At 50.2% G+C, this 27243-nt stretch overlaps 1 protein-coding gene across 1 annotated transcript in view; it reads left to right on the top strand.

Moving 5' to 3' along the window:
* ZC3H3 (zinc finger CCCH-type containing 3) overlaps positions 1-27243 on the top strand; it is a gene marked incomplete at its 5' end in the record, with an annotated part of 196662 nt that overhangs the window by 138293 nt on the left and 31126 nt on the right. The window contains 4 exons of the mRNA XM_082498986.1: positions 12382-12463; positions 13559-13714; positions 16320-16389; positions 23261-23392. Coding sequence (XP_082355112.1) covers positions 12382-12463; positions 13559-13714; positions 16320-16389; positions 23261-23392 — 440 coding nt within the window. The remainder of the gene's footprint in view (positions 1-12381; positions 12464-13558; positions 13715-16319; positions 16390-23260; positions 23393-27243) is intronic.

The raw sequence follows: 27243 nt of genomic DNA, 5'->3' as shown, positions 1-27243 counted from the left end.
TGTACTTGATGCCTCAAGTGTGGCTCTTAAGCAAGACCAGGTTTTTAACGGTGCTTTAAGTATTTTTTTGAATTTCTACTTGGGGTCAGATATTTTTTCTCCGTAACTCCTTTATTGACAAATTTTGGGGTCAGTTAAGCTGGAAAAGGCAAAACCAACGTCTTTGTTGTGTTGTTTTTCTTTGTGTGAAGGGTGAAGGGTGCAGAGACGAGTGTGTTCATGGATGATGCTATAAATGAGGCACTTTGATGCCCAACTCATGTTACGTTCGGTGGGAAAGTGGATGAAGAGAGGTAATAAATAGTGCAGTGTCATTGGGAGGTGCAACCTCCGAAACTGCCTGCACCCCGATTCGTTTGATTGTGATGGAGCATCCTGGGTAGTTTTAAGCCCACAAAAAACAGGATTGGGAAAGGCAGGAGCTTTGTGTAGGCACAGAAAATCCCACCAGCAGGAGAGCTGAGCAGCTCCGGGAGGTTTGAAAAACACGAGGAAAATTAGGAGTAAACAGCAACATCTCAATAAAGAGTAAATAACTCCCCCCATGACGCTTGCACGCAGCCGGTAAGTGGTGTTGGAGGGAAAATGGAGAGAGGGAAGTGAGGGGCAGGCAGGAGAGGGATGGGGGTGATGCTAAATCCTTACTGCACACTGTTGCTGGTGAGGAGGAGGGCAGAGATTTAGCTTAAACCGTGGATTAGCTGCCCCAGGCACCTGGGGATGGGAAATGAAGATACCTTCAGATGATAAGAGATGAGGATGCTGCGGTGGCCAAGGGGGCGCAGCACCGATGGAGCATCGCTTGCAGGTAATCTCCCTTCTGAGAGCATTAAAGGGATGCTCGGCAGCGGTTTGGGGACAGTTTTGCTGGTGTTTTTGCAACTCAGCTCTGCTCAGGACAGATTTTCGTTGGCTGACTCGCCTGAAACGTCCTCCTCGCTGCTGGCTCTGCAAATAGGTATGTGCGCACTCATGAGCCTGCGTCCATATGGCTTGTTTTGAAGTCTGCGATCCTACCTGCGAGCCGTTAAATCCTGGGCTTCGGTGCTGCTTCTGGAGGAGGATGGGCAAGGATCAGCCTCCGGAGACATGGAAAAAAAGGCTATAAAGCAAGCTCAAGGGTTTGTAGACCAAGCAAATCCCAGTGTCAGCGATGTCGGAGTTTTACAAGAGCTTTGTTAACGGCAATGGGATTTTCTAAAGTGTCTGAATTGGGGTAATCAGCCGCACAAAATCAACTGGAGGGTGATTCTGCTGTAAGCACCATCCCCGGGCGTTGAAGCTGTCACCAAAAGCAGCAAACGTCTTGCTGCAGTGCAAGAAGAGGGATGAAACCCCCAAGACGTGGGCAGGGAAGATTTTAGTTGGAGGAGGTCTGGGTTTGGGGCCAGGTTTCAGGACAGAGTTGGACCACTGGGAAGAGTCCAGGGGAGGAATGCTGGCTGGAAGGACTGGAAAACTGGAGGACCTGGGTCAGTGAGATCTGATGGAGGGGCTGCAGGTCCCCAAGTTCACGAAGAGTTGCCAAGCGAAGGAAGGATGTCTTCTCCACGGCCAGGTGGAGCAGCCAAAACCCAAAGGACTGAAACTGTAGCAGGAAGGGTTCAGGGAAAACTTTCAAAGGATGAGGATTATGAAGTGCTGGAGTAAGTTGGCTGGGTTGACTCTAAAATCTCCATTATTGGGATCTTTTAAAGAACGGATTATATGAACTTCTATTTGGGGAGGGCACAGCTGGAGGAGGTCCTGCCTTGCAGCAATGAGGTGGTCTTGACTCAAGCTGCTGCCTAATTTCCAGACCATGATGGAAGCCGTTGGTGGCTTTAATTTAGGTGTGCTAGAAGACAGTGGGAGAACTTAACTCCCACCACCGTACGTATATCACTATTTCTGTTCAGAGCACCAGAGTTTCCGAGGCAGCTTTTCCCAAGCCCAGATCTTGCATGTGCCATATTTAAAATACTTATTCCAGAGGTTTGGTTTTTTTTTTTATTATTTATCTAAGTGCAAGAAAGTCTCTAAATTCATCTGGCCATCGGGAAACAGCAAAGTCACGTGTAGGCAACTCAGCAAAGGGAGATGGATTCAGCTTGTCCGTGAATATCCACCGCTGGGCTGGGACCAAGCGGAGAACCGCCAGCCCAGGAAGTGATTTTTGGGAGAGGGATTTAGCCAAAGGTGTGATGGGAGGATTTGGGCAAATTCAGGCACCGGCGTTGCTCTTGGGGTTTTGCTGGGTGAGAATTTTGGGTATGGGGAATTGGAAGAGGAATGATTTTCAAGGGATTTAGTTTGCAGAGGTGACCTAACGCAGCTTTAAAAAGCAAAGGATCGGTAAAAGGTGTGGGGTGAGAGTGTACCAGTGAGAACCGGATGCTTTTGTGGACACATTTCCCCCCTTTTTCATCTCAGTTTTAAAATAATGGGACTTTCATGGAGATGTGCAACTCTCTCAGGGTCAGCAGATCAGACCTGCTGGCTGGTGGTGGGGAGGGAGCTGCTCCCATCGTGGCTTTATTGGGGGTGATGGGGCACGGAGAAGATGCGATCCCCTCCCCATCTTTCCATCCCCACTGGTACCGTGTCATTTAGTGAGGTCTGGTTTGGAGAAACAGATTTAATTAGTCCGTCTTTGGGACAGAAGCTCCCTTCCAGGGTTATTTTCTATGAAATAGACCCATCTATATTATGTTATTTTTAAAGATATTTCTTATTTTGCTGTAGTCTCCTTCCCCCTGCCACATGGCGCATGGGATTTGTAACCATAAAGCCCTGGTAACTGGTGTGTGTCAGGATTTTCACGTCATCTTTTAGCTCTTGCCATAATTCATCTTCCTTCGCCGGGATGGATTCAACAGATAACCGGCGTCTCTCACTTTACGATAACCGGGGCTGGCAGGGTGGAAGATTTGTGTGCGCTCATCGGGTACAAGCCTTCACACATTTACTGAACGGTCTGTGTTTCCAACACTTGACAAAGTTTATTTAAAATATGAAAAAAAAAAAAAAACAAAACACAACCCCAGCTTTTCCTTTTCCCTTTCAGTGCCAGACGCTGTGTGTTTGGGCTGGCAGAGAGATGGGAAACGCTCCTGACAGTTTAATAGCTTGGAGTTTACTTACGGTGGGTTATAATTCTGCTGTTTGCCTGAATTTATTGGGTTGGTATTTTGTCTTTTCGTGGCCCGACTACTATAAGAAACACGATGCTGGTTGCTGCAGCTGATCCATCAGTGCTGTTGTCCCTGGCGGGTGAGTGGGATGGGCAATCGTTTCAACGCTGGTGGCAAGTTAAAATTTGATCTTGGGGACGCATCTCCTGCAGCATTGTGCTGTAGTGGAGTCGATCCTGGTGCTACCAGGAGCGATAAAGCAACTCATCCATCTCCTGGAGCGAGAGGAAGAGCAGGAGTTTGTCAAGGCTCATCCTTAATCCGCTTCATTAATGGTGGCGCGACGCGGGGGGACACCCGGCTTGGGGACAGGGAAAATGTCATTGCAAAGCCAGAAAAAGTTTGTGCGAGGTGTTTTCAGCATAAAGAAGCTGCCTGGAGTGATTCGTGGGTTCGGGCATCAGAGTGGTTCCGTACAACTGCTGAGAACTGTGCTTTCATCCCACATGTGGCTCTGCTCCCAGAGGGCTCGCGGCAAGTTCTGCGCTTGTATCCCAAAGGCTAAAGATTAAATATAGAAATAAAAAGACTTTTTGCCTTCCTGGGCGGCCGATGAGCTCAGCTGTACCATAACTCAGCCGCTCAAGCAAGAATGGAAGAGGCTTAGAAGAAGACATCTGGCTGCAAATGTGGCGCTCGGACACCCGCTCCTCCTCCCCACACAGGGCGAAGGCGCCGTATCAAACATGGAAAAGCTCTTTACCGCTGGGATAACTGGTATTTCTGTGGTTTTCCCCTTTGCAGGAATAGTAGAAAAGAGTCACTGAGATGGTGTGGAAACATTCGATATGTTGCAATTAATTAAGCAAGCGGAATAATTGGGTTTCTCCATTCACAACGAACCTTTCCTTCATTTCTTTCTACGGCCGCTGAGATGTTATTCGGCCACTTGAGGAATTACCATGAAATTTGGGGAAAGAAGCAAAAGGTCCTGGCAACGTAGCGTTTCACAAAGAAATTCAAAAGGGAAAATAAAAAAAAAATAACAAAGCCACAGCCCTGTACAAGATTGAAAGCAGCAGAAACCAAATGAAGGTTTGACATTGTCCGGGAAGCGGCCCTGACCCCAATCTCAACACGAGCCACCGCCGCTGCCGTGAGACGTATTGCACACTCTGAGTCGGGACTGGCTCCAGTGGTGTTTTGCCGGCGTCCAGGTTGCTTTCTGTGGGCAAATCCTCACCTGCATGACTTTCTCATCCTTCGCTGAGAGTTTATCCTCCTGGGAAGCCTGCAGGAGCCCCAGTGGGATGAAAGGCTGGTGGCTTTGGGGACGCTCTCGTGTGGCTGGGCTTCACCTGCTGATGGGATGCTCATGGGTGGCAGCCAGTGCCTCAAGCAGCGTGATTTTATTTATTGGTGCTTTTCAATTTTTCTCCATAACTGTAGGATCCAAAAGCCTTGGAGATACCTGTGATTGCTGAGCTCCTAAAGGTGGAGGTTTAAGAGGAGCTTGAAGTTCTCCTGAGCTAATTCCTGTCTCCCAATACAGCCATGATGGTGGCTCTGACTGCAAATTATTTCTAAACACGTGGTTGAATTCAGCCTTCCAGGACTGGGGGGGTCTTTCCCTGCATCTAAACCCACTCCCTGTCTCCATCCTGCTGCGTAACATCCTCACCTGCCTCAGTTTCCCCACCCTGCTCCAACAACATAGAATCATAGAATGGTTTAGGTTGGAAAGGACCTTGAAGATCATTGAGTTCCAACCCCCCTGCCATAGACAAGGACACCTCCCACTAGACCAGATTGCCCAAGGCCACGTCCAGCCTGGCCTTGAACACCTTCTTGAACATCTTCATGCATAGCTGGGGAGACCGAAGGTGTGAGCTCTTCTGCTGCGCCACGAGATGGATGGAGATGGATGACTGATGCTCACGGACACGATTTAAGATGCGGTGGGAGAGCTCCACGCTCAGCGAAAGGAGGAGGGAGATAACCGTGGCGCAGGGGAGCCGTGTGTTGGAAGAAAGAGCACTCTCGGCTCCTTGTTTACCAACTAATTTTAGAAGTGCTGAGTGCCGCAGAAACGCACTTTCCGCGTTTGCAAGGATGATGAAGCGCTCAGCACTGCCGGCGGGCCGGCTGAGGGCTCGCGTGGACAATGGTCTCTCCTCTGAGCCGCTTGGATTTAAAAAAAAAAAAAAGAAGGGAAAGATTTAAGACTGGACACCTCGAACATGTTGGGACCGAGTGGTGGAGGGGTAAGGAAGAAGTTGGTGGAGGAGAGGCCGCCCCAATGCACCGAGGTGTGAGAACAGTGAAAACTGGAGTGTTGCTTTCTGTGGGTCCCGGTTGGTTTTGGCATCACTTGTGCTGGGGCGTGCTTGTGCTCAGCCCCTTCGAGCTGAATTCCTTGGCTTTGGGATTGCTCAATCCATTCCCCCTTTTGAGATTAATTCTTTGGCCCCTTCCTGCTCAATCCCTTGGTCCCTTTTGAGTGTAATCCCTTGGCCCCTTTTGAGCTGAATCCCTTGTTTTGGGGATTGCTCAATCCCTTGGCCCCTTCATGCTCAATCACATGACTTTGGGATTCCTCAGTCCCTTAGCCCTTTTGAGTTTAATGCCTTGGCCCCTCTTGAGCTCAATCTTTTGGCCCCTTTGAGCTCAATCCCTTGGGTTTGGGATCACTCAATCCCTTCGCCCCTTTTGAGCTTAATCCCTTGTTTTGGGGATTGCAGAATCCCTTGGGCCCTTCAGTCTCAATCCCTTGTCTTTGGGACTGCTCGATCTCTTACCCCTTTTGAGATCAATCCCTTGTTATGGGAATTGCTCAATCCCTTACCCCTCTTGAACTCAATCCTTTGGCTGCTTTGTGCTCAACCCCATGGTTTTGGGATCACTCAATCCCTTGGCCCCTTTTGAGCTCAATCCCTTATTTTTGGGGATTGTTCAATCCCTTATCCCTCTTAACATCAATCCTTTAGCCCCTTTGAGCTCAATCCCTTGGTTTTGGGATTGCTCAGTCCCTTGGTCCCTTTTGAGTTTAATCCCTTGGCCCCTTTTGAGCTCAGTCCTTTGTTTTGGGGATTGCTCAATCCCTTACCCCTCTTGTGTTCAATCCTTTGGCTGCTTTGAGCTCAATCCCTTGGTTTTGGGATTGCTCAGTCCCTTGGTCCCTTTTGAGTTTAATCCCTTGGCCCCTTTTGAGCTCAGTCCTTTGTTTTGGGGATTGCTCAATCCCTTACCCCTCTTGTGTTCAATCCTTATGCTGCTTTGAGCTCAATCCATTGGTTTTGGGATCACTCAATCCCTTAGCCCCTTTTGAGCTCAATTCCTTGTTTTAGGGATTGTAGAATCCCTTGGCCCCTTCAATCTCAATCCCTTGGTTTTGGGATCACTCAATCCCTTAGCCCCTTTTGAGCTCAATCTGTTGGCCCTTTTGAGCTCAGTCCCTTGTTTTGGGGATTGCTCAATCTCTTGGCCCCTTCATGCTCAATCCTATGACTTCGGGATTACTTAATCCCTTGGCCGCTTTTGAGCTCAGTCCCTTGTTTTGGAGATTGCTCAATCCCTTACCTCTCTTGAACTCAATCCCTTGGCCCCTTTGATCTTAATCCCTTGGTCTGGGGATTGTTCAATCCCATGGTCCCTTTTGAGCGTAATCCCTTGGCCGCTTTTGATCTCAGTCCCTTCTCTTTGGGACTGTGGAATCCCTTGGCCCCTTTTGAGCTCAATTCCTTGTTTTGGAGATTGCAGAATCCCTTGGCCCCTTCAATCTCAATCCCTTGTTTTCAGGATTGCTCAATCGCTTTCCCCTTTTGAGCTCAATTCCATGGCCCCTTCACAATCTCAATGCCTTCTCTTTGAGATTGCTCAATCTCTTACCCCTCTTGAGCTCAATCCCTTGGTTTTGGGATCACTCTGTCCCTTTGTTGCTTTTAAACTCAATCCCTTGTCTTCGGGATTGTGGAATCCCTTGTCCCCTTCAATCTCAATCCCCTGGTTTTGGGATTGTTCAGTCCCTTACTCCTTTTTATCTCTTGGCCCCTTTTGAGCTCAGTCCCTTGGTTTGGGGATCACTCAATCCCTTGGTTCCTTTTGAGCTCAATCCCTCAACTCTGGGATTGCAGGCGCTGGCGGGCAGGGACCTGTTCTGCTTGAGGAGCACCACCAGATCCAGCACTGGTGTAGACCAGAGCTTGCAGAGCTTGGGAGATGTTCTTCAGCAGCTGCTCCAGGCTCCTTGCAAGCATCTCCTCGGACAACATTGAACCTGGAATGTACTTCATTAATTGAGGTGGCTTCACTAATAAAACGCTCGTGACCGCCTGACCCAGGGACACGCACGTTCCCGTTAGGAGCTGGGGTGCAACTGGGCAGGAGAACGTGAAAATCTGTGCTTGTGCAGTGGCAGCTCATCCCTTGTTTTGCTGTTACCTTCTGGAGAGTGAGGGCTTCTGCTGTCCAGTGAGTAAAATAAATTACCCCCAGCAGCTGCTAGTGCTGATCGTTTGAAACAGTGGAACCCACTTAAATGAATAATAATTAAAGAAATAAATTTCCCCGAGTGCCAGCTGCAAAACTTTTTGTTCAGCAATAAAGCCAAGGAGAGCCTTGAAAATGAATCGCTTGGCTGTTTCCGAAGGAGGCTGCAAGCGCCGCGGCGGGCAAAGCGGCGTTATAATGGGACTTATTAAAGGAGCTGGTGGGGTTCAAGGAAGCCTTTTCCTGGGGGTCAAGGTCACGTTGAAACAGGCTGAGTAGAAGCGAGCGCGGCTGACGGCAGAGCCCATTCCCTGGATGAGCTAAAAAATAATGGGAAGTTGGGATGACCCTGTTAAAGTCATCGCTGTGTCGGAGCGTGGAATGGTGGAGCCCATCGTCTGCCGGCCACAGTCGCCTGGGCGAAGCCGTGCTTGTTTCCCTCCCTGTGTAAGAATTCCATAAATTATCCTGGATTTGGGGCAGTTTTGGACAGCAACGGGCTCGGCACTTTCCTCTGTCCCCAAGGAGGGTGACCTGCATGGGTGGTGTTGGCCGTCACCCAAACACGGTGCTCTCACCCTCTTGCGCATCCCTTGGCCCCGGTGCATCCCAGCTCTGCGACTTCTTTTTTTTTTTTTACGTTATTTCAGTTTTCTACAGCCTTTCCACCCTATCAAAAATAAATTCCTCGATAAGATGCGCAAACAGACCTTTCCACGTGATGAGGTCCAGGGGCTGTGCCCTAAGAGCAATAAAATCCTCCCTAAATAATTAAGCGGGTAATAATTAACTGCTCTCCCCTGCGTGCAATATTCGCAGCCGATTTTTAACGTGGAGGGAAATGTTAAACGTCTTTTTTCGGCATGAGTTTGTTGCATCGCCGACCCTTGGGCGAGGGGGGAGCTGAGCAGGGATGGTGGCGGGGTTTGGAGCTGGATGGGAGCATCCTGCTCCCTGTGTTGGCATCCGGGAAAGCACCGAGCGGTGCTCCCGCGCGCTGTTCCTGCGCCGCTAAGACAAATCTCTGCTGTCCTTTCCCTGGAGAAGAAGGACGAGGATGGAGGTGAGGGATCCCTCGAGCCCCGAGATGTGTTTTGGGCTTATGGAAAAAGAAAAGGTCCTAATTAACGTATGGGTGTTGACGGAGGGGCGCAGCATCCGACCCGCTTGTTTTAAACATAATTTGTGGTCCTAATTAACGTGTGGGTGTTGATGGAGGAGCGCAGCATCCGACCCTCTCGTTTTAAATGTATTTTGTGGTCGTGGAGCGTTCGACGGCGATAAATTGTGCCTCTTTCCCCTTTTCCATCAAAAGCTGGAATTTTGAGCAGGAGTTAAAAGCTGCGGGAAACGTCGTGGGACCGTTCGGCTGTGGATTCCTTTGGAGGATGAGGCAGGGGGGAGAGAAAAAAAAATAAAAAAAAAAGGAGTTAGACTGTAGCCCCCGCTATTAATCATAGCTGTAATCATGCATTTAATGAACATGACAGCTCCCGCTCCCTCCGGAGAGACGCGCCGAGTCTCCTGGCTGGCTTAGGTACAACAATCACTTCTCGCCGCTCGCGCTTGATAACACCGCGGAGCCGCCGGAGCAGCCGGTGTCAGGTTGGGATGATGCATTAAGAGAAACAACCCCCGCTTGCACGGGCTGCGTATTTCCTTACAGATGAGGCGCTTCGAACCGACTAAATCATTAAGAAGGAAAGAAAAAAAGAATAAAAAATAAAAAGCCGAGAGAAAAACACCTGTCCCTTATGCGGGGTATAAAATATCAAGCCTGACGCCGCCGTGCTGTGTGTAATCAGTTAAAAAGCCCTTAATGTGCTGTTCTTGATGCTCTCCCCAAGCGGCTTGTATTTTTTTCCGTCTTTTTTTTTCCTCCCCTTCTTGTTCCCAGTACATTTGAGCGTCCGCAGGGGAGGAACTTGCCATGCCACTTCTTTAAATCTCTGCAGCGAGGGACTTTGGCAATATAGAGGGAAGCGTAATATGGGATGTGCAAGTTGCTGTCCTGATCCGACGGCACCGCTGCGTCCCCACGCTGATGCTCTCCCCCCTCCACAGAGTGACTGGGGAGACAAACGGGATGGATTTGGGACTGGCGTCTGTCCTGCAAAATAAAAGTGGGTGATGTCAGGACCAAAGGAGATTCCCAGGGATTGGAGTCCAGTCCTGGCGGCATCATTTTGGCTTTTCGCTTAATTTAATGCAGACCGCGGCAAATTTCAGCTCCTAATTTTTTAATTTAACCCTTATCTAGTTCTCCGGTTCTCTTTCGCTCAGCCCCGATTTCACACCGTTACTTTGATAATACAGATGCACCCTGAATATCCGCTGTCTGCAGAATATCAGATGCTTTGTATTTATGAATGCAAATCTCTTGGTAGCGGCTCTAACTGGGCATTCCCAGTTGGTAACCACTCTAAAACACAAAACTTGGCCTCCTTGGACCTCCTTAAAGGTCTGAGCCATTGAACCCCCTCTCCTGTATCTCCTCCCTTGCTGCTTTGATGCTCACAGTGCTTTGCTTGTATTTCAACTTCTTTTTGCCCAACGCAAAAGCTTCTAAAAATACCATTGCACCAGAGCCGGAGTTTCCTCCGTAAATCCTTATTGATGGTGAAATGTGTAATTATGGAGCTTCTTAACCCGCAGTGTGTTGGGGCTGTCTCCTCCTGGGTAAATGTTTAGGTGGTTTCCTAATAGTTCGGAGAGGATTTGCGCTCGGGATGAGTAATTAGGTGGTGGGAAAGTGTCAATGAGGGGTTTCTTTGCCAGCTGCCCATCAGATGCTTTGCCCAAGCTGGTCGGCACGCTGGATGGATGCAGCTCACCCAGATTTTGCCGGAGATGGGACTGGCTTTTGGGTGGTTAAAGGACCTCTGGGCTGTGAATTAATTCCCAGCAAGAGCCCCTAAGGGGAGACGCGCATCGCCCGTCCACGTATAATAGCGTGACTTCTCGCCAGAAGATAAAAGCCGGGCGAAAAATAAAAAACTAAACATTATGCCGGGGATGTATTTTTGCTGGCTATAAATCCCAAACCAACGGCATAAGGCTGTCGCACCCTTTATTTATTTACTTATCTTATTTCTTTCTTTAGGGATTCCTTCTTTCTGGCCAAGATGTGGTTAGCAGAGTGCTTTAACCAAAAGGATGGCGCACAAGCACAGGAGTGTGTTCGTCCCCGAGAGGCCGCTTTTATGCCCTGGGTATCAAATATTTAGCGAGATTGTCTGCTGCCCCAGGGACCCGGCTTCTGGTATAGCCCGTCCTGCTGAGCTTGCTTTAAGGAGCATTAAACATAATTGCCGAGGGCTGAGGGATGTTCTATCCCTACCCTAACGGTCAGAATTTAATTTGGGTCTTTCTCCCTGCGTCAGTTGAGAGGTCAACCGTGGTGGCTTCTAAACCCGTCTCCTTGCTCAGAGATGCTCTACAGCATCTTCGGAGCGACCTGAAGTTGACGTGCATTTCTTTTAGCTCTGCAAACTAGTAGTGAAGCAGCTCTGCGATGAGGGGGAAACCAAAAAAAAAAAAAAAAATAGCCAAAAAAAACCCCTTCTGCGCTGACTCGAACGCCCGGTTGATAACTCAGCGAGCTCGCGGCAAGCTTGAGCGAGCGTGCGGCGAGCTCCGACGCGCCTGCCGCCGAGTTGCACGGCGCTGGCTCGATGCCTCTGATGGACAGGCATGTGCCGCTGGCGCCCGCATCGCGCCTGCGCCAGCGGTTTTATTTACGGAGGGAACAGATGGGGGCTTCGCCGACGCCGGCAGCCCGAGTGACAGCTCGCGCGCGGGGAGAGCGCGCTGCCGCGCTATCAAATTCCACTCGCTCAACTCCCCAACACGCCCGGGCTGGCAGGTGAGTGACTGAGCCGTTCTCCTACCACCTGGAAAGCTGAGCTAGAGCCTTTATTTTTAATTTAGTCTTTCCTACGCCCGTCAAGGACGATTTAATTTGGTGCGTGCACCTATTGGAGGCGGGCACTGGGCTTCCCCGACTGGCTTGCGTCGAGTGGCCAAGCCAAGCGTGGAAATTTGCTGGACCAATAATGCAAGCGTGCGAGTTGCCCGGAGGGGGTTTTTGGCACATTCGGGTGCCAAGGGGAAAGGTCCTCGCTGTGCTCGGAGCTGGCAAAGAGTCCTTTTGCCATGGCCACTCTGGAGGTGCCGAAAGGTAGAGGTCCACAAAGAACATCCTCACCCATCCGGGCTCTGGGATCTGCTCGTTTTGGATTAAGCAATAAGATCTTAGAATCATAGAATGGTTTGGGTGGGGAGGGACCTTTAAAGGCCATCTAGTCCAACCCTCTGCCATGGGCAGGGACATCTTCAACTGGACCAGGTTGCTCAGAGCCTGGTCCAACCTGGCCTTGAACACCTCCAGGGATGGGGCAGCCAGGACTTCTCTGGGCCAGGGGCTTACCACCCTCACAGTGAAAAAATTCGTCCTCATTTCTGGTCTAAATCTCCCCTCTTTCAGTGTCAAACCATTCCCCCTCATCCCATCTCTCCCCTCCCTGATCAAGAGTCCCTCCCCAACTTTCCTGGAGTCCCTTTAGGCACTGGAAGGGGCTCTAAGGTCTCCCTGGAGCCTTCTCTTCTCCAGGCTGACCACCCCCAACTCTCCCAGCCTGTCCTCCCAGCAGAGGGGCTTCAGCCCTTGGAGCACTTTTATGGACCTAAGATATGGAGGGCTGTGTGAATTCCTGCAAAATTTTACGATTCTGAGCAAATTATCTATGTGTTTCTTTTTTTTTTTTTTTTTTCCCAACAGCGAGGTTGCACTGTACGCCCAGTCCTGGCTTCTCTCCATCCAGCTGCCTGAACAGATCAGCTACGAGCCGATACATCGCCAGGTCTGTACGCGCGGGGAGGAATGGTGCGTTCCCCCTCTGGGTGCTGTGCATGATTTATGCTCAGGAAGGTGTCGGCGGCTCAAGACGCGGCTGTTTTACTGGCTGTTTCATCGGTGATGCTCCGGCCGTGGCTTTTCTCTTATCCTCTGTTACAAAGCGAGTTTAAGCTCAGCCGTTTCTGCTTGGAAAGGGTTTGAAAGATGATTAATGGATAGCAACTCCCTCCTGCCATCAAAGAAGGCCAAATCCTGCTCGGAAAGTCCCTTTTTAAGTCAACTGGATTGTTCTCAAGGGGTATTTTGTTTGTTTTTTTTTTTCCTCCAACTCAGAAGCCCATCCCAATTTAACCCGGCAAACCTGCAGGTTTGTGAGCTCTCCTGCTCACAAACTGGGAACCTTCTATGTGGCAACTGGAAAGCACCGTGTATGGGAGGATGACAGCACGTTGCTGCTACCAGCTTTCTCCTTGGCTTTTTTTTTTTTCTGTGCTACAGATGTGCCACATATCATCATGTCCTTAAGTATGAGCGTTTGCAGACAAGTCCCTCTTAATTGTAGCAGACTCAAATTTATTCCTGAAGTGTGTCTGTTCCAGCTGTCAGTGTACAGACATAAATGCCAGATTCTAGCTGTGTTTTATCATATCCTACCGCTGATATCATAGAATCACAGAATGGTTTAGGTTGGAAGGGACCTTGAAGATCATTGAGTTCCAACGCCCCTGCCATGGGCAGGGACACCTCCCCCCAGCCCAGGTTGCTCCAAGCCCCATCCAACCTGGCCTTGAACACCTCCAGGGATGGGGCAGCCACAGCTTCTCTGGGCAATCTGGGCCAGGGGCTCACCACCCTCAGAATGAAGAATTCCTTCCTAATATCTAATCTAAATCTCCCCTCTTCCAGTTTGAAGCCATTCCCCCTCATCCTATCACTACATGCCCTTGTAAAAAGTCCCTCCCCAGCTCTCCTGTAGCCCCTTTAGGGACTGGAAGGGCTCCACGGAGCCTTCTCTTCTCCAGGCTGAACAACCCCAACTTTTCTACGTCATTGTTGCATTGGTGATGTTACCTGACCCTCTCTGTCTTTCTCCGTTTAGCCGTGCTGTTCAGCGAAGTTTAGCCATCATTCGTCAAGCCAAGCAGAAGAAAAAGAAGAAGGAATACTGCATGTACTACAACCGCTTTGGCAAGTGTAATCGTGGGGAGAACTGCCCTTACATCCATGATCCAGAGAAGGTGGCTGTCTGCACCAGGTATGGATGGACATGGGAACCGCATGTTCATCACAGTAGACCGGGCCATTGTTTGGCTTTGGTGCGTGCTCCTGTGATATTCCTCAGGGAAATAAGGCAACAATGGAGATATAAGACCATGAGGACGTTCTGGGTCCTCGTGGTCTGGGTCGAGGATGTTCTGAGTCAAGCCCAGGGCCTGCCCAACACTGTTGGATTGGCAGGTACCTACAGGAGGAGGACAAGACGAGGTGCACAGAGGAGGGCTCTTTCTCCTGGCTGGGACCTCTCAGCTCCTGGCAGTGAAGCTCTGCAGCCTGATAGCGTTGGGTTTTCAACTGCTAGAGGGTGCCACCAAGCCATCATCGAGTAATAGCCAGCAGTTCTCTTTGGTTTTGGTGAATTTATTTAGTCCTTTCATTGGTACGTGATATTTGTGGCAATGGGTTGCGCAGCTGAATTACGGACTGCATGAAAAGGGCTTCCTCAACTGGCGCCTCCTCACTCGTGGTTCATGAGAAGGATGGAATAATCATTCCCTGATCACTTTCTAGGCACCATTTATAACTATATTGTCCTCCCCTCTTGATCCAAACTTCTCAGACTGGAGAATCAGGGTCTATTTAATCTCTTCTGGTAATTTTTCTCTAAATTTACACAGCATTTTATGCCTATTAATGCTAATAAAGCATTGCCTTCAAGTTAAATCCACGGGTTGTGGTTGTTCTGCACAGCCGGGAGGGACTACAGAAATAATTATTTCACATTTTGGAGGTGGATACCAGTGCCAGGACGTTTACGTCTAATAAGTAACCTTCCATATCGTCGTACGGAAACTCTAAAGAAATTAAAAAAAAATAGAGTAGTATTTTAAGAATTTAAGTAGTGTTTTAAGAATTAGTATTAATAAGATCAAATCAACATTTCTTAAGTAGAATAATAGTCCTTAGTCATTTACTTACTGCTATCAGGTTGAGGATGCTGTCGGAGTTTGCCAGGTGGAACTTTGAGGCTAAAAATTATAGCCAGTCCCCAAAGAAACCCTCTGACTTGAATGATTTTGGGGGTCCTGGATAATACCCGGTGCAGATATTGGAGCGGTGCAGATCTGACTTGAGATGACCGGGGGTTTTCTTCTAACAGCATTTCTCAGATCTGCTGGGATCTGTGCAACAGGTTTTAATCCTTCAGCCTGTGATGCCGTGCAGCTACGAGACTTGATAATTTATTACAGGAGAACTGATTCATGGTGCCAGCTCATTATACCTGCCCAACAGTTGATTAAACTGTATTATTAGTCGTTTAAAAAGTGTAGAAAAGCCAGCTCTGCTGATGAACTCCTTGAGTAATTTCTCCGTAAAATTGCTGCTGCATTAGAAATCATTTGGAGGTTGCACAAAGCTCGATGGGAAACCATAGAGGAGGGAAAGGGGATTTATTATTTTTTTTTAACCGAATTCACTCGCTCTCGCCGAGCACTGAGGCATGTGTGTCTAAGGTGTCTGGTTGGGATTACTTCTGGTGACACAGAGGACAAGGGATGCCGGCTGCTGAGTCCCCATTTGGAATCATTCCTTCTTCTTACCTTGGTGACCAAGTCTGATTTTGGGCTGTGCACTCTTCAGGAATTGCTGGTCCTTGAGGTCTTTTGGATCTCCATCCTGCCCCAATTCCATGAATCATAGAGGACAACACTGATTTACTCCAGGTCTTGTGTCTCCTTCCCCTGGTGCCTTTTAGTTCCGATCCCATTATTTAGCTTTCTGTTATCATCTCTTCATTTTCTCAGTCTGCTTTTGGTGTAGGGTGTCCTTTATTTTCTGGATCTGGGTGTCTTGAAGTGTAGCTATGCTGTGATCGCAATCATCTGCAAACCTACTTGCCACCAGCCAGCTGGTTTTCACACCTATATGTTCCCATTTATGCTTTGTTCAAATCAGTCTGAATTTTATTTTATTTTTAATGAATCTCTCCGATGCTCAGCTCTAAATTTAACCAGATTTTATAAATAAAGCGGGGACCGTATTCTGTGCTCCATAACCTCCCTGGCAAGGTTCAGCAGCTCAGAACACGTACCCCTGGAGTCATCTTTTGGGGGTTCGGACAAGTGCTCTTCCCACGATAACACCTATATTTTATTAATCTGCTGTCACACTGGTAGCTCCTAGGAAAACTTCTGAGTCCCAACATCCTCACATGCTTTGGGATCTTGGTTTCTGTTGTCTGTCTGTCTCTGCTCCTCCTGGTTGTTGGCTGCTCCCACCTTGAGTCCTCCTGGTTCTTCATCCAGCGTCTGGTGTAATCAGAGCTCTAGGAAGGACGTTTCTCCTTCTGGGAGCGTCATCTCTGAACCTCACAGTACAGGCCTTGCTCTACCTAGTAATGAGCAGTCAAATACCATAAAAGAACAAAATCTATCAGGAAGCATCAGCTGCTCTTCTAAGAAGAAGGACCCGTACCAATTTAGGGCGCAAAATGGGCTTTAACAGCGAGCTCGGCAGCAGTCATGTGTATTTGTGGCCTTGGGGCAAACATGGTAATGGGGCAAGAAGGACGCTTGGGGTTTAAAACCGCGGGTTTTGCGACCCACCTCCTGCTCAACTCTCTCCTTCTGATGTATTTACAGGTTTCTCCGTGGCACGTGCAAGAAGACGGACGGGACCTGTTCCTTTTCCCACAAGGTGTCTAAAGACAAGGTCTGTATGGCTTCCCAACGAGCACGGTGCGGCAATACAAGTGAGCAGATCTACGCTGGTGGTTGTAGGGAGCTCTGCCTCATTGAGTGCTTCCGGCAGAGTTCATCTGTAGTTTGCTTGCCAAGCTCTTCGGGCTTGTGATGGGGTTGTGAGAGCAAAGCGTGCCTCTTCAACTGGCACGGTGAATCGATAGACGAAGGCGTTGAGCAGCGGATTGGAAACTGGAACACCTGGAGCTGCGTTGGGTAACGTCCATTGGGTTAAGGAGCTCTTCAACTCCAGGGATTGGAGAGAAAGAGCACGGGAGTAGAGTTTAGTTGTGCCTCATCCTTAGCTACCTCCGTAAGATCAGCCTTCCCTCTAAATTGCCCCACGTTGGGGTCGGAGGAGGAGGATGTTATAATAGACAAGAGCTCGGAGGTATAAATGAATCTTTCTAAAAAAACAGGCAGGGAAACCGCCTGGCAGAACGGCTTTTGAATTCATCATGGGTTTCAACCTTCTTGATGTATTTGGGGCTCTGCGGTTTTATTACGCAGAGCGAGGTGGAAAAATAATTAGGTTTTCTTTTAGTGATTATCAGTTGACGATTTAGCAGATTAACCTCCGTTCAGCGGCTCAGATCTCTGGTCAGACGTAGCTTTGGAGACCTCAAGCGTTGAAGCAGAGGCGAAGTTGATGCTGAAGGTTAAGTGTAGCGCCGGTCCTTCGCTGGGCTGGGATGCGCTTCGAGCGCGTATTTACGTTTCAGCTTTGTTGGATGGATTTGGAGGATCATTTCTATGCTACAGACAAAGGATCGCCCAGACAACAGCAGTAAGGTTAATCCCACCGGCATATTGAAACGCCAACCAAAGTGGTGTCACTGCGCGAGGAGCGGTTTATCATCAGCTCCGGTGTCACGGCTCCGCTGTCGGGATGGAGATGCCAGAAAGCGGGATGCGAACAAGGACAGGTTTTCCCGGAGAAGCCTGTGAGATGCAGTCCTTCATCGTGTCGCTCCGTGGGTCTGCAGCCCCTCTCAGCTGTATTTCTGGCGTGTCATTTGTCGAAAGCAGCTTTGTCAAAGCTGTGCCTGGGGCACGGCAGGGACTGGAGCTCGTCTGAACCGTGCTGTATCTGGAAACGCTGCTTTTAATTACTTGAGCTTTGGTTATTTAGCCCGTACCCTGCGAATTGTCCTTATAGCACCTTCTCCCCGCTCCCTTCGAGCATCACCATCCTCCGTTCCCCGTCCACAGCATCATGTAGGCAATTACAGTGCAATTACTGACCTGTAAAGGATTTAACCCATGGGCTGTCAGGTCTCATCAGCATGTGGGACAGGATCTTTTGCAACACCGTTTGCCTTTGGGCATGCGGTTTTCTTGTCTCCCTTTCCCTCCCTTTGCCTAAGGCACGTTCGCTGTCAGCGGGGAGCTCATAAGTTATCCTGGCGGTGAGCGGAGTCGCTCCGAACGAGACACAAAACACCATATGTTTTTTACATGTATCTCTCTTCAGAGTCACTTAATCACGAGTATATAAAAAGGAGAAGCTAGACTGGGGACAGCTGTACTCCCTGACGCCGTGGCGTGTCAAAGGAGGGATGGGAATGAGAATTGATAGAAGGAAAGAGGGCTGGTTTGGGTTTGTTTTTTTTTTTTCCTTCCCATAACTTATAGTTAGATTTCAGAAATAAAGAAGCCAAGAAAGAAGAAAGCTTTGCAAAGGTGCTGTCTGTTGATGTATCCAGAATGGATGTAATCAATGCTGATTTGGAGCAGACATGGGGTCGGCGATGTCTTTTCAGCCGAGTAAGTGATGTACAAGTGCTCATCTGAGCTCATCTGAGCCTGAAGGATTGAGACTCATCCAGACTGCACAGGACTGTCAGTTTACAGCTGTACCAGCGAGTTAAATGGTATTTCAGCAGGTGCCGGAGCTTGGTTATGGTCCCAGGGCCAAAACCTGGGTGAGACTTGGGAACTGGAGATGGTCAAAGAGATGTTGCGGTCGGCGGTTTGGCCGGCGTCCACCGAAGGACGCAATGGCTGGATGTGGATGGGATTGCACCAGCAGGTTTCAGTACCTGGGAATATCCCTCAGCATGTTTAATTTGTTGGTTGGAGATGTGGCCTCAGTTTCGCAGAATCTCAGAATGGTCAGGGTTGGAAGGGACCTCTGGAGATCATCCAGTCCCACCCCACGCCAGAGCAGGGGCACCTACAGCAGTGGCACAGGACGGTGTCCAGGCGGGTTTGGAAGGTCTCCAGAGTGGGAGACTCCCCCACCTCTCCAGGCAGCCTGTGCCAGTGCTCTGCCACCTTCACTGGAAGGAAGTCCCTCCTCAAGTTCAGATGGAAGTTCCTATGGTCAAGTTTGTGCCCATTCCCTCTTGTCCTGTCACTGGGCACCACTGGAAAAAGACTGTTCCCATCCCCCTGGCACCCTCCCTTTAAGCATTGATAAGCATTGATAAGATCCCCCCTCAGTCTTCTCTTCTCCAGACTAAAAAGCCTCAAGTCCCTCAGCCTTTCCTCATCAGAAAGATGCTCCAGTCCCCTCATCATCTTTGTAGCCCTTTGCTGGACCCTCTCCCGCAGTTTCCTGTCTTTCTTGACCCGGGGAGCCCAGAACTGGACACAGTACCCCAGATGTGGCCTCCCCAGGGCAGAGTAGAGGGGGAGGATGACCTCCCTCGACCTGCTGGCCACACTCTTCTTGATGCACCCCAGGATGCCTTTGGCCTTCTTGGCCACCAGGGCACATTTCTGCCTCATGGTCATCCTGTTGTCCACCAGGACTCCCAGGTCCCTTTCCACAGAGCTGCTCTGCAGCAGGTCAGCCCCCAACCTGTACTGATGCATGGGGTTATTCCTCCCCTCCAGAAACACCGCTGTGTCTTGGTGCCTCAAGCAGAACCTCAACATTTTGGCTCCTTGGCTCTGTTTTGGGTGGATAGATGGGAACCACTGGCTGCGGTGTGGTGTGGGAAACTCAACCTTTCCCCCATAGCAGCACCTCGCTGGTTAGGAAATGGGGAAGGATAATGATAATATCATCATCGTAATAAAATCGAATTAAAAGGGGTGGTCGTGCTGAAGTCTCCTGCAGAAGAGCTGGTTTGCCACTGTCATTTTGGGGACAGGGTCCCTGGGAATGGTTCCTAAAGGGCGCGGGTGGCTTCTGTCCATCTCACTTTCTTCCTTAGTGGTTCGCCGCTACCGAAGCATCATCTAAACCCAAGCTGAGTCGTTAAATTAACAAGCCTACAAACGAAGCAGCTCTCTTACGTGCCTTAGAAACAAATGCTTTTCGGAGCGCCTGTTTCTGGCCGTGCCCATCACTCTCCGTAGGGAAGGAGGATTATTTTTTGTGGGATTAGGTGCCTCTGGGGGTGGTTCGGAGGTCTCCCCACTTGCCATCCTCCTCGTCAGCACGGGCTGGAAGAGAAACAACCTCCTCTGCGGAGTTCCAGCCTGTTTTCAGGGTGATTTATAGCAGCGGGGACGCTGCAACCCAAAGCGAGAGGCGACTTTGCTTTTCAACTCCCGGAGCTCCCTGTTAACCCGGGTGATTACTAGCAAAGGTGGCGTTCGCCTCATTTATCAGCGGTGGGGAAAGGCAGGTGAAGCCACTCGGCAGAGGAAGGCAGCGGTTTTTCCCACGGCTCGGCAAGGGGGTTTTTTTGGAGCGGATCCCACCTGCTCCTGGGATGAGGGATTGGGGGAGCGCGGCTCGGTTTTGGGGGTTTAATGCGATGAATGATTTTCTCGGTGTGGTTAATGACGGTGCGGTGTCGGTTGTGGGTTACCGGTTTTGCTGATGCCTCGTTAACTGACACTCGATTTCACTTTGTGGTTATGTGCGTAGGAGGGAGAACGCCACAAATTCCTCATCGGAGGAGCTTCGGGTTGTTGTCATCATGTGTCTCTAAGTCACTAAGGATGGAGCCACATGCCTGGTCCAGGAAGGGAAGGATGAAATGCTTGAGGGATGCTTAGCTATTGGTTTGAGGACAAAACTCTTGCTCAACCTTAGAGTGATCCTGTGCCTCGGTTTCCCCACTGAAAAATGGGGACAATCCCTCTGTTTTCTCTGGGAAAGCTGGGTGGGTTATCTGAGCTTTCCCCATCCTAAGAAACAAAACTCTTGCTCTAAGGCGAGGATGCTCTCCGGGGCGGAGGGCTGCTCCAGATGGCCACGTTGCTTTGCAGATGCTTTCGAAAACCAAATTATCTCTCTGGCAATGGAAAAAGGAGCCCAGAGGAGAAGGAAAACGGGCAGCTGGGGAATTTTTGCTTTGCAGTGGATGCAGGGCAGAGACTTCGGCTGAGGAGCATCCGTTGAAGCGCCGTGCGGGGGACTTTCTCTGCGATACGGCAGAGCCGCCAGCGCGTCCCAGTGATTGAGAGTAACCGGTAAATCTGAATGAATAGGTTTGTGAGTGAAGGTTAGCGAGAGGCTAGGACTCGGGCAACCGCCCGCTGCTGCTACAACAGCTTTTCCCCTTGAGGAACTCGAAAAGAATCAGCATTTTTCTCCCTAATAGAGCTTCAAAACTCTGTTGTGAGCAATTTGGAAATTCACGTTGAGTTTCGGGTTCATTAGCTGCCGGCTCCAAAGCGTGTACATAGTCAAAGCTGTCTAATACGGACGCACCGCACCAGTGCCTTGAATTAATGTTATTGTTATTTGTGTGGACGTAGTGGGGTGCAAACAAGGTTAATTGAAATGAGAGTGCTGCTTCCTCTTGATAATGGCTCAGGCTTGACAGCTAGGAGGAGTTTATTTTTGTAGAAGAGCTGCCTTTATTATCCCTTTTTATTAGAGCTAATTTGGGCTCTATATCAAAAACTACATTAAGGGAATCATTTACGGTCACACCACCACCACCAAAAAAGATAGCCCCAGAGCCCTGTCCTTTATGTTAATGTCTGCAGTTAAAAGACAATTAAAAATAAACTCTTCTCTTTTAAAGCACCCTTTGTTTTCTTTCCTCTTTGCTTCCCCCTCCTCTCTATTTCTCTCTTTGCCTCAAGTGAGCCAATTTAGTTAAAACCCTAATGTGCCCTTCAGGGAAAGGGATTTTTTCCGGATAGCCCCGGCTGTGGTTATTACGGAATTGTAAATATTAGTTTGGGGACGCTCAAACCGGTGGGGACTGGGATGCTCCCGGTCAATGGCAGGATCGATACCGCACCGAGCAGGAAGGGAATTCGGCGCGTGGGCGAGCAGCAAAGGATTGAGCAGGAGGAGCCGGATCGTGGCGGCGGCTTTGGGAAGCGCACGTTCCCGTCGGCAGCTGCCTAGTGAGGTCGGGAAGTTGCCTGCGGTAGCCGGTGAGTTAAGGATGCTGAAATATTGCAGCAGGCTGGTAATTTGTTTTTAATTATAACAGCTGGCAGAAGGTGAAGTTTGTGGTTTGAGGACGATGAGGATCCTTGCGGATTTGCTTTTCCCCGTCGGCTGTCACACTGCTAAAGCTCGGGAGCAGTGAGCGCGGGACTGGGACTCTGCTCTGTGTATCCGATCTCTCTCTCATCCTCGATTGCTCATGGCAGGAGCTGGGGCTCTCCTTCTCCTTTCCATCCCTCCTGGAGCATCCCTTGAGCCAGGGCTCTCCCCCTCCTTTCCCTCCTTCCTGGAGCATCCCTCCTGGAGCATCCCTCGAGCCCGGGCTCTCCTCCTCCTTTCCCTCACTCCTGGAGCATCCCTTGAGCCAGGGCTCTCCCCCTCCTTTCTATCCCCTCCTGGAGCATCCCTCGAGCCAGGGCTCTCCCCCTCCTTTCCCTCACTCCTGGAGCATCCCTCCTAGAGCATCTCTTGAGCCAGGGCTCTCCCCCTCCTTTCCCTCCCTCCTTTCCCTCCCTCCTGGAGCATCCCTCCTGGAGCATCCCTTGAGCCAGGGTTCTCCCCCTCTTTTCCCTCCCTCCTGGAGCATCTCTCCTGGAGCATCCCTCCTGGAGCATCCCTTGAGCCAAGGTTCTCCTTCTCCTTTCCCTCCCTTCTGGTGCATCCCTCTTGGAGCATCCCTCCTCCACCGCATATGGACAGGCATCATCACATCGCTTGCAGCCCTTGGGGGATGCCAGGCTGATGCTTTTGCATGATGCAGCCCCTTCCCCAAAAAAATAATGCTTGCAGAGGTGCAAGCGCTTGTTCTCCCCCTTGCTAGGATGCACCTTTTGGAGCCTTTATCTAACGACGTGCTCTGCACCCTCCAGCCTTCTCTGTACCCACAGAAGATCCAAATAAATGGAGCACCCCCAGGATGCTGTTTTGGCCTTTGTGATGGCCGGACACCCCCCCCCCCCCCCCCAGGAGGGTGCAGCCAGGCTGGACGTGAGCCCTGTGCCACTGATCCCATCACAGCCGCTCCATCTCCCTTTGGGAAGGGTGTTCTCGGTCCTCGACCACGTGACGGTGCGCTCGACTTAGTGGTTTTTGCGAGTGGGGAGCCCGGGGGAAAACCACCCCTTCTCTCCTCTTCAGGGTTAGTTGGCAACATCAGCAGATGAACCTGCCACGTGCGTTGTGCCAGCAAAGCCCCCATGATAGCCAAGTTTATTACGATTCCCCCATCCCTTTCCTGTGCTGTACAGAGGCAGTTTTGTGCTTTCCACCCTCTCTCCAGCATCCTGAAGGGACGCTAAGGCAGCACATTCGTCCCCCTGCATATATACACCAGGACCACGTTATGTCAGGGAGCTGCGCTGCAGGAGACCAACAGAAGGAACTAAAAATACCTCTGGGATCAGTGGTTGGCAAAAGGCATATATTTATTTTACGCATGTCACGGTTTTATTTCAGTTCTGGGTGTTGGAACAGTTCCTAATCGCGAGTCGGGGGGGAGTGCTAACGGGTTTCTCATCCTCTGCCCTTGCAGATGCCGGTGTGCTCCTACTTCTTGAAGGGGATCTGCAGCAACAGCAACTGCCCATACAGCCACGTCTACGTGTCCAGGAAGGCAGAAATATGCCAGGATTTCCTCAAAGGCTATTGCCCCATGGGAGAAAAGGTAAAGAGGTGACGGGTTCTCGGGGTCCAGGGATGGATGCACCTTTGCCGAAGCCACAAGCTGTTTTTCACGCCAGCTACGGCGCCGACAGGAGCCGTAGAGCTGGAAGCTGCTCGACTCCTGGCTGTGATGAACATCAGTCCTGTGCTTTTCCGAAGGGTGATGGGCAAAGTGATTTGGCTGTCCTACAGGCAGGAGAAAAATAGGGAACAAATTAAAGGGCTGTAACAACAAATGTTGTGATGGTGTTTCCCCAGGGAGACCTCTCCGGGGTGTCCGTGTTACCGGAGTCCAGTCCCTGAGCTGATAACACCTACCCTGAAAATTGCTCAGTTAAATAGATGAGTGAAGGAAAAGGCTTATGAGTCCCTCTTTACATAGGAAAACCACAGACGACGATGCTTATTTTGCACGTTGGCTCCGTGACGGGTTAAAACTTGAGCCTTAAATCTTGTGGCTCAGTCTTAGCAGCACGACCACCCTTCCTCACGTAGCCTGCAGCAACTGAGCCTCAAGCTGTGCTCAGTTACGGACCTGGGGGCTTCGCAGAGCCCACCTCCAGGTCCCGGGAGCCCTCTGGTTTAGCTCAATTCAGTGAAGTCCCACATGGACTTTATGGGCACCCTGGGTTGACTTGCAACCTCATCCTTGAGCTTACGGCACCCGATGGAACACGCAGAGCGTGAGAGAGAGCAGCTTTGCTGGAGCAGAGCCTGGAGCCGGCTGCCGCTTGCTGGATTCCAAAGGAATTTTAGAGCTGTTACATACCCCCCCAAAAAATGGAATTTTGGGGTTTATCTGACATCTTGTGGCTCCCCCCTTCTTTGTAAGGAGTTCTGCAGTTCCTCAGTGGTGCGGAGCCACGCTACAGGATCTCACCTCTCCTTGATCAGTGGTTAAGGGAGAGGGTTGGCTGTGCTGATGTTCCCCTGGGAATCGAAGCAACCGTCCTATCTGACTCCTCTTTGCTGTTTTCCATTAATTTAATAATATTTTTGCCTCTTAGTGTGAACCACTCTTTTGTGAGTAGAGCATGTGGTTTCAGTTGGGTCCTGTGAACAAGATATGGGCCACCTTCACTTGGTTTCTCCAGCTGCGTCCAGCTCTGGGGTCCCCAGCACAGGAGAGACATGGACATGCTGGAGCGGGGCCAGAGGAGGCCACCGAGATGCTGCAAGGGCTGGAGCCCCTCTGCTGGGAGGACAGGCTGGGAGAGTTGGCGGGGTTCAGCCTGGAGAAGAGAAGGCTCCGGGGAGACCTCGGAGCCCCTTCCAGTATCTGAAGGGGCTCCAGGAGAACTGGGGAGGGACTCTGGATCAGGGAGGGGAGCCACAGGATGAGGAGGAACGGTTTGACACTGAAAGAGGGGAAATTGAGATGAGATATTAGAAAGAAATTCTTGGCTGTGGGGGTGGTGAGCCCCTGGCGCAGGTTGCCCAGAGAGGTGGTGGATGCCCCATCCCTGGAAACATTCCAGGCCAGGTTGGACAGAGCTTTGAGGAAACTGATCTAGTTGAAGATGTCCCTGCCCATGGCAGGAGGGTTGGACTAGATGGCCTTTAGAGGTCCCTTCCAACCCAAACCATTCTGTGATTTCCTGTGCAATGTTGGCCCGTCTCCATGAACCCAACTGGAGAATGGGAGCCATCCTCTTCTCTCAGTCCGCTTCTCTCTGGGGAGTTTGCTAGTCGCCTCGAGGGCGCGTTTGATATGGAAAAAAGCATCACATCAGTGTCCTGATGTGGTTCAGCTGCTTCCACAAACTGGCAGCAAACGAACAGGAGGAGACAGTGAAAGCCTCATCCTTGAGCTGGAGACTCCAGGTACCACATTGAAAACACGATGGGAACTTTGCGAGCACTGCTTTAAATTGGTTCTTCGGCTGAAAAATCGAGCCGCTAATGAAACGCTCGTTTTGTTTGCCTCGAGTCTGCCAGATCGCAGGGCACCATCCCAAATTCACCCAACTGGGCCTAAGGAATGATATTATTTTATTGCATTTAATAGATAAAGTGTGAATAAGTGTCTAAGCATGGTTTTGCTTAGACTCACTGCTCCTGGAGATTTCCAACTCCTTCGTGACTTTGACTGCTTTCCACAAGTTGCTGGGATGAGCAACTGGACAGTCTGGAGAGTTGGGCGGAGAGGAACCTTATGAAATTCAACAAGGGCGAGTATAGAGTACTGCATCTGGGGAGGAATAACCCCATGCATCAGTACAGGTTGGGGGCTAACCTGCTGGAGAGCAGCTCTGTGGAAAGGGACCTGGGAGTCCTGGTGGACAACAGGATGACCATGAGGCAGCAATGTGCCCTGGTGGCCAAGAAGGCCAATGGCATCCTGGGGTGCATCAAGAAGAGTGTGGCCAGCGGGTCAAGGGAGGTCATCCTCCCCCTCTACTCTGCCCTGGTGAGGCCACATCTAGACTATTGTGTCCAGTTCTGGGCTCCCCGGTTCAAGAAAGACAGGGAACTGCTGGAGAGGGTCCAGCAAAGGGCTACAAAGATGATGAGGGGACTGGAACATCTTTCTGATGAGGAAAGGCTGAGAGACCTGGGGCTTTTTAGTCTGGAGAAGACTGGGGGGGGATCTTATCAGTGCTTAAAGGGAGGGTGCCGGGGAGATGGGAACAGTCTTTTTTCAGTGGTGCCCAGTGACAGGACAAGAAGGAACGGCACAAACTTGACCATAGGAAGTTCCATCTGAACCTGAGGAGGGACTTCTTTCCTGTGAGGGTGGCAGAGCACTGGCACAGCTGCCCAGAGAGCGGGGGTAGTCTCCCCCTCTGGAGCCATTCCAAACCCACCTGGACGTGTCCTGTGCCACTGCTGGAGGTGCCCCTGCTCTGGCAGGGGGTGGGGCTGGGGGAGCTCCAGAGGGCCCTTCCAACCCCCACCATTGTGTGATTCTGTGATTCTGTGATTCTGTGCTCAGCACCCATCACCATGGTGTCAGTGTGCAAAGCCACCAGCCTGTCCCGGAACCCAAACGGGACAGTGCCTTCTGCCAGCAAACCCTTCCTTTCCCAAGGAGATACCACTACAGAGCAAAAAACAGGCAAAAAGGAAGGGGATAAAAGCCCAAAGTGGGAGGTTTAAGGAAAGCAGGACATCAGCAGCAGTGAAAGGAAACACTAATGAATTAGGCTGTGCCTAATTACTTTTTGTGGCAGCGTGTGGAGTGGACCACGGGCAAGATAAACATTTCCTCTGAAGGAAAACACAGGCGTCCTGCCGCCTCCCTCCAGCGCAGCGTTAGCCGCACCGGCAGGGTCTCTACAATTATTTTTAAAATATTCCAATTTAAATGAAAATATAAAAGAGATATTTAGAATATTTATTCTATTAGTAAAAGTGCTTACCGTGTCACTTTTAGAGTGTCAGAAAAGCATTCTCCTACAGATGATGGATAGCAGCCTGTAATTATATATGGGGAGAAATTGCTGAGCGGGCCATATTTAACTGGGGAGGAGAAATACCAGCTTGGGCCATTAAGGGTTAATTTTATTCTCTAAATAATATAAAAAGTGCTGAGTCTGTTCCTTTGCTCAAAGTAGAAAGTCCTCAAATGGACCCCGGAGAGTTTATAATATTCTACTGAATCAAGTAAAAATGTTAACCTTGCTTCATAAAACGATGGCTTGTTAAAGATGCGCAGTCCCTTTTCTTTTGAATAATTTAGGATGGGAGTAAATCTTCTCTCGTTCTGCCTTTCCCCCGTCCAAGGAATGGCGAGAGACGTCTGCCTGCGGTCTGTACCGCAAAGGTCGTGGACGGCAAAAGCGCGCGACACCGGCGTAGCGTCCTCAGAGGATAAACTCAGATGAGGATGGCCGGGAATTAGGAATTTAG

The sequence above is a fragment of the Vanellus vanellus genome (genome assembly GCF_965231255.1).
Source record: "Vanellus vanellus genome assembly, chromosome: 2".
Lineage (NCBI taxonomy): Eukaryota > Metazoa > Chordata > Aves > Charadriiformes > Charadriidae > Vanellus > Vanellus vanellus.
The sequence above is the reverse complement of the archived record's forward strand: the minus strand, read 5'-3'. Positions and strand labels throughout refer to the sequence as shown.